Source organism: Stylophora pistillata, chromosome 8 (genome assembly GCF_964205215.1).
Source record: "Stylophora pistillata chromosome 8, jaStyPist1.2, whole genome shotgun sequence".
Classification (NCBI taxonomy): Eukaryota; Metazoa; Cnidaria; class Anthozoa; order Scleractinia; family Pocilloporidae; genus Stylophora; species Stylophora pistillata.
The window spans coordinates 23,663,774-23,671,273 of record NC_142526.1 but is presented as its reverse complement, the minus strand read 5'-3'; the positions used below and the strand labels follow the sequence as shown (position 1 = coordinate 23,671,273).

Below are 7,500 nucleotides of genomic sequence, written 5' to 3'. Positions count from 1 at the left end.
TGTGCGAAAGTCGAGGAACCATCAACTGGGTTTAGTGCAGGGAGCCGCACCTTAAAAAAAACCTACAATCGACACCGATAATTCATACCCGTCATAAATTCAAAATCCATATAAAAAAATTTATACTTACCTGTGATAGATCTTTGAGAAAATCGTCAACTATGGCAAACCAAAGCACACAAATGCTTGTCGTGTTCAACACGCGATAGTGGAATTGTATGTAACGTTGAGATGATGTCCTCTTGTTATAGATATGTCCTCTGACGTAATGTGATACAATGGCCAATCACATCCCGTGATCTATAGAGCGACACGCGGCTTGGGACAAGACAGGGGAGGAGCTATCCCTTTTATAGTCAGGGTCCTTGTTTAAGAGGCTCCGTTGCAGTCATGTCTTCAAGTGCAGAGAGGCATTTTGTCTGCGCATGTTTCATAAAATTTTTGGTTGTTGCGATTAACCGGCTGTATGCGCCCGCGCTGCGCGAATTACAATAGCGCGTGTATTTGTGTTTCTTGTCATTCTTGTGATTTTTTCTCATTGTTACTTCACGAGAAGCGCGAAAAAATCGAAAAATGGTTGTATAATATGCGGGAGAAAGTCCCAAACACATAATTTTCAGAAGGCGAAAAATTATTTAAGGGATTTTAGTTGTTGTTTTGGGATAGTAGGAAGATCGATCGATGCGGAGAAAGTTTTTTGTGAAGGATGTGGAAGGGCTGTGGAAGAACACCGGCGAACTGGACATTCATTTCGGCATGTTAGTGCTATCTCATGCTATCACTGAACATTTGAAGAACCCACTTAATAAGCAAAAATTACAAGTTAACAAACGTTTGTTTTTTTTCAAAAGTTTGTTGACATGAATTGCAACCAGAGGGGGCGAATACGCAAACACAAAAGATAAATGTTGAGTAGAGAAAAGACAGATAGCTGTGTCGATAGCCGTAGTACTAGAGAGATGGTAGTTGTATCCAGGGAGAGTTTAATAGAAATGGAGGAAAAATTAAGGATTTTCTCAGAAATTAAGTAAACTTTTTTTCAAACATTTTTCTCGGAAATACCATCAGATTTGGAAGCTAGAATAAGTAATAACAGTTGAAAACATACTTTGAAAAAAAAAAGATGTTTCTCTGCCAAATTTCCTTAAAAACCTGAACACTTCATTATGAACAAACTACCCCTGAACCCCAACAGATAACAATCGCACCATTTCAGAAGGGATAAGTTCAAAGACATTCACCAGCTTCTGAATAGATTGTCTGAAAGGATGAACTACCATATGTCTTTAACATAAACCTGCAAGTACCATGACTTCGAACTATATGAAACTGAGTTTTCACTTTTCTGCAAATTTTATTTTCCACCTAATGTAGGATGCAACATGACAAAGGAAATAGAATTGGTCAAGAAAAAGATCTATGGTGACATAGTAGTTAACAAGGAAGAACCACTGTATGATCCAGACAGTTTCAGAGAGTTTTGCATATCAGCAGGTGCTACAAAGTTATTCGATACTATTCTGGGTTCCATCACTAGCTTTCGGCATTCCACAGACTGCATAAGCCTAAACAAAAAAAGGGTTGCTTCATTCATTTATAATTTGTGCTACTGTCTCAGCCAAACATGCAATCCTCTTCAAATGGACCATGCTCTTTATCTAAGGAGCAATCAGATAAATCAAGATGGCATTGAAACAGAACATATCATGGGGCATACATGTTCCAGGAGAACTTTTAACAATGTTATGCACAAAATGTCAGAGTCCCATTTCAAATCTTTTGAAGATTTCATAGCCACAGCTACAGATTGCAAATGGCAAATAGTCCTAATAATTGATGATTACACAGCCATCCACACGAAAAGAAGGCCACAGAAGGAAAAATTGTCAGAGGCAAAGACAATGTGTACTCTAGTTGTTAAAGCTTTAGATATTCAAGCTGTACCAGCAACACATGCCTTTTGTACACATGACCAAAATGGTATAGACATTGAATCCTGCGTACAACTAATTACTGCTGCATCATCTATGCATGACATCAGTAACAGTTATGCTTCTGTGATGCCTGACTGGCTGACAAAAGCATTTTTTAATCCTGAACTTGAGAGACATAGAGTAAACATTCATCAATACTGTGACAGTGAAAATGTGAGAATGATGCGTAAAATGGATGATTTGCACCTCTTAGATTTTGTAGAACTTAGACTGAAGTCAAAGGGAGACTTTGATACTGCCTATGATGTGGCAATGAGCACTGGCTTGGCTGCTTATATAAAGAAATTTACTGTTTTTCAGCCAGGGGATTGGCCAAGCCAATTTTACTGTAGACAAATCATATATGAATCACTCAAGAAGTTTGTCAGCTCTCATCCTGGATTTTCAGATATTCCTCCACAACAGGAATTCATTCCATCTGATCATTCCTCATATTCTTTTCCAATGACATCTGGTACTACTGATAATCTCTTGAACAACAGCTTGCCACAAGAAACATCACAGCCATCCATTCTGTCTATAGTACCCACTATTGGGCCTCTTCACATTTCCTTAATAGCAGAGAACATATTGTTAATTCCTATCATCCATTTTTCAAAAAATATATGAAACAATTTTCCCAAGAAGCAAATTGGCAGATAATCCCAAACCCCGGAGAATTAGTCTTATTCTCGAGATTGTTTATGGTGGTTGGACACTTACACGGCACAACGTAATGGCAAAGTTCTCCAGGTTCAAAGACATAGAGTATGGGACCCTATTCAACTTACTAGACAGCCATATACCTTTGGTGTTGTCAATGTATAGCATTTCTTTCAAACTTAACAATTTCTATGAGTACTTAAGAGCAATGATCAGAATTTGGATAATGTTTACTTGCCTCCAACGCCGGCACTATAACAAAGCACCACTTGTTTGGATCAACATGTGCCCTCACTGGGGAAAACATGCTCCACAACTATATCAACTACTCAAGAATTACATTGCTATTTTTGATGAATATCCTGTGGAAAACACTCATAGTATACTTCGTTCTCAGACAAAAGGTTCTGATACTGCAGATGAACTCAGGAAAAAGGCAAAGTCCATTTTCCAGTCAAAAAATAAACAGTCCCACTACAGGTCATTTTTCTTCACACCTAAGCAGTTTTCTTTCTCACACAACCAACTGCACTTATTAAAAGTAAGATGTGCTCAAGTACTGTCCTCCATGTTTAAAAAAATCTCTCAGAGTCCAGGACAGAGTCTCTTCTTCTCAAACAACAGATGCAACACAAGTATCCCAACTCATGTCACACTGCCAACAATGTCTGCCAACAACGTCTCCCAACAAAAATATGACAACTGCTGTTTTACCACTAGGGTATCACTGTGATATCAAGCCAAATCAAACAAAACAATGCGATTTACCTCAGTGTAATATTTCCAGCCTAGATGAGAATTGGACCCTCTTGCATGGTTGTCATCACTCATTCCATGATGTTTGCCTTGAAGGATCAACTTCATGCCCACTCTGCAAGGGATTTCTGGAAAAAAAAGTAAAAGAGCTTGGTGAGACAGCAAAAAAAGCCATTCTAAACCCCGCATCTAACATGCATGAAACTGAATTCCAACATGATCTCTGTAATGAAACATCAGCAATGCCAACAGATTCTTTAGATGAAATCTCTGGGGTAAGAGAAATTGAGAGGGAGGAGTTTGATAGGGTTGTCAGACAGCTGAACAATGAAATTTCCAACCTTAATCCAGCAACCCAAACACTCACCTCTTCCAACCTTAGCCAGAGTCAAACTTATCACCAACCCACACCTTCACCCAACAAGGCACCTCCTCACTGTAGATGATGTCACCGTCCTGTTCGTGGACACAAGAGGAAGAACAATGAACAGGTTAAATGTCATTTCTGTGAAAATGGTATATGTGCAGTCAGTGATAATGTCAGCTGCTCCAATTGTCCTTGTTCATAGCACACAGCAAACCTGAACAAGAGCATTCAGAGTACTTGCGACAACCAATCAGCTCCATTACCAAGACCAGATTCTCAGACTACTCTTCGCATAAATGTCACCGTTGCAAAACATCTTGATGTTACTGAGTGGCTTCTGCCCTCATACATTTGCCAGTTCTCTATAGGTGGAAGACCTAGTGGCAGTAATGCCTGCACCGTTATTTCAGTGCTTGCTGCACTTCATTTTCTGGAAGGAACCCTTCAAATTCCCAAGCAGTTACAAGACCTCAGCCTCACAATACCTATGTATACTAATCTCATGATAAAAGGGAATCAGTTATATGACTCTTTCACCCTACCAGTTCAACAACCAAATTAGGAAGTCAGAGAAGTCCTTCAGCATGGACAAAATGATAAAAATGTGAAGAAACTTGAAATTGTTTCAGACCTAGGTTTCTTTACTGTGAGAGACCTTGAAGACCACCTTACACAACACCATCACGTGCATCCATCATTTGTAGCAGTATTGATTGTGCCACCAGACAAGTCAATGGTACTATGTTTCAATCAAACAAGTATTTGTCTTTTTGAAAGCCATACACATGGTCTCCAGGGTGGCATAATTGCAACCAGCAATTTTGTTAAATATCTAGAAAGGATGGCTATGCGAGACTGGAAGAATGGTTTACATGGTTTGAACTTGGAAATTTTAAGGCTGAAGTAAATGTTATAAACGTTTAATTAGACAATAAGAGCAGAACGAGCAGGATTATGATAATTAAGTACTTGTCCATTTGCTGTATCATATTTGGCGAATCAGAGCAAGTTTGATTAAATTATTGTGCAAGTTTTGTCTAAAAAGTTTGCCTTAAAACTAATTATGCAATGCAGAAGCATCATCATCATCATCATCATCATCATGTTTATTTGTTCAAGCAGGTTGAATTTATTGGCAACTGTATAAGCTGATGTGGACCTGCTGTTTTCCCACCCAACCCACCCCTGGGGAGGACATCCAGCACACAGTAATCTCGTGCGTGGGAAATTAACGTCTCTTACCCCTTACCCTGTAAGAGACGGGACCTCCGGCTTTACGTCCTATCCGAGAAGACGAAACAATGTGAGGGAAGTGTCTTGCTTAAGGACTCGACGTTAAGCCCCAGCCAGGACTTGAACCCGGGCCGTTTCACCCAGAGTCCAGCGCACTGACCACTGGACTACTCACGCAAGAAAGAAAAAGCTGACGCCATTCGTTTCGAATGACACATGAACATGAAGAAAACGGTGCCAGTTTGAACTCATGAGACAAAAACCAGGGGCGTAGCTACCTGTACGCAAATACACAATTGCGTACCTGAAAATAATAATAAAAATAAATAAATAAATAAATAAAATAAAAAATAAATAAAAAATATATTTCAAATATATTTATATTTGAAATAAAAGACACGTGAATCGAAAATGACTTTGATCTTTTTTTTGGGGGGGGGGGGGGTTAAAGAGGTGAGATGGAAAACTGTGTGTACCTACGGAAAAATCCTGGCTACGCCCCTGAAAACCACGCATTTTTTTGATTTAAATGGACTAGTCAGACCGAAAGCTGATTGAATAAACAATGAACTGACAATAGAAAGGGATTTGGGGGCCAATTGATAAATAAGTTTTACCGAAGTTTTTCCTCTACTTAGCACATGAAGCTCAAAAAGGCAATAATAAAAATTACCTCCAAAACACAGTAAAAAAATAAGCCAAAACCGTAGTTGATTGAGGTAAGACCATAACCGTTGTTAAGACACATGCCTACCCACCATATTCAACAGACTTGGAGAGCAAAAAGGCCAAAGACGGTTTTGGGTCATGACTTGGAAAATCCACCAAAACCTCCCGAAAAATAATTCGCCGAGGGTTGTAGTTAGAGTAACTTAATCCTGAACCTGGAACATTTTTTAAAGCCTTGTGTCCTATATGACTGTAAAGAGAAGGAAATGACGATGTTATTTAAAGTGATTTGATGCTTGGGGGCCACCTCAAACTTAACGCAATTTTACTTCGAAGTTGAAGTAAAATAATATCAAACTCTAAATTTCTATCTTTCCTCTGATCAAATATCTCACGATCGTCTCCACAGACAACTTTGTGATTCACAAAAATAAAACATCAACATCTTAAGACTAACTTTCAAGGTTTGTTGTCTCATGTGTACATATTGATCTTCAGTAAATCAAATCTCAAACTTCAAGTTTCCGGGCTTTTTTCGCGTTTTGTTCGCACTTTGATCATTAAAATATCCTCAACCGAAGAGCCAGCAAACACCATGAGTATCCACAGAGTTAGAAATGTTGGCGAACTTGTCATATACCTTCATCCATATTCACAAAATATTACAAAAAGGTGTCGATCGTCCAGTGAAACCTTGCAGAAACGCGTCGAAAACTCTACAAATGGCGCCGAAGGCGACAAACCAATTCCACTCGCGCATGCGCAGACAAAATGCCTCTCTGCTGTCTTCAAGAGCAGAGAAGCAGAGAGGCATTTTGTCTGCGCATGCGCGAGTGGAATTGGTTTGTCGCGTTCGGCGCCATTTGTAGAGTTTTCGACGCGTTTCTGCGAGCTTTCACTGGACGATCGACACCTTTTTGTAATATTTTGTGAATATGGATGAAGGAGTATGACAAATTCACCAACATTTCTAACTCTGTGGATACTCATGGTGTTTGCTGGCTCTTCGGTTGAGGATATTTTAATGATCAAAGTGCGAACAAAACGCGAAAAAAGCCCGAAAACTTGAAGTTTGAGATTTGAGTTAATGAAGATCAATATGTACACATGAGCCAACAAACCTTGGAGGTTAGTCTTAAGATGTTGATGTTTTATTTTTGTGAATCACAAAGTTGTCTGTCGAGACGATCGTGAGATATTTGGTCCGAGGAAAGATAGAAATTTAGAGTTTGATATTATTTTACTTCAACTTCGAAGTAAAATTGCGTTAAGTTTGAGGTGCCCCCCAAGCATCAAATCACTTTAAATAACATCGTATTTTCCTTCTCTTTACAGTCATATAGGACACATTGTATCTGATTTATTCCTTTCACGGGTTTATTACGAATCAACTTAATGGCCTGCACCCAGGTTGCTTGTTAGCTCAATTGGTAGAGCGCTGCACTAGTATCGCAGAGGTCAGTGGTTCGAGTCCCGTACAGGCCTGATTTTTTTCAGGTCTGATTTTCGCTATTGCTTAAATAGCGCTATCTACTGCGAGGATCGTGCATCATACGTATCTCCCTACTATGTCAAAGATTTTAGAGAAAACGGTGCACAAACAATTAATGGAATATCTCGAATTCAACGGTTTTCTCTCTGAACATCAGTTTGGATTTCGCCGCAATCGCTCGACGGAACTAGCAGTAACCCTCTTTACAGATCTTATCCGGAAGGAAGCGGACGGAGGTAAAGCTACAGGAGCCATCTTCATTGACTTATCTAAAGCGTTTGACACCATCAGCCATTCCGTTTTGTTAGAAAAACTGTCTCGGTATGGAATACAGGATAATGAACTGA

General features: G+C 39.3%; 1 protein-coding gene and 1 long non-coding RNA gene across 5 annotated transcripts in view; one reads left to right on the top strand and one right to left on the bottom strand.

Moving 5' to 3' along the window:
- The first annotated feature begins 454 nt into the window (after positions 1–454).
- LOC148725582 (uncharacterized) lies at positions 455–1,527 on the top strand. Its single transcript, XR_015991080.1, has 2 exons — positions 455–758; positions 852–1,527. It is a non-coding gene; the product is annotated as an uncharacterized LOC148725582 (long non-coding RNA).
- The window catches only part of LOC111335592 (uncharacterized), an 18,827-nt gene continuing 12,657 nt past the window's right edge, over positions 1,331–7,500 (bottom strand). For 3 of the 4 annotated variants that reach the window (XM_088731333.1, XM_088731332.1, XM_088731334.1), the window contains exons 10-11: positions 3,405–3,520; positions 1,331–2,545 (exon numbers count right to left, since the gene is read on the bottom strand). In XM_088731333.1, the coding sequence (XP_088587459.1) occupies positions 2,537–2,545; positions 3,405–3,520 (125 nt within the window). In that variant the 3' untranslated portion in view covers positions 1,331–2,536. Of the gene's footprint in view, positions 2,546–3,404; positions 3,521–3,759; positions 3,849–7,500 lie in introns of those variants that run through there. The other variant, XR_015991078.1, reaches the window with a different exon arrangement.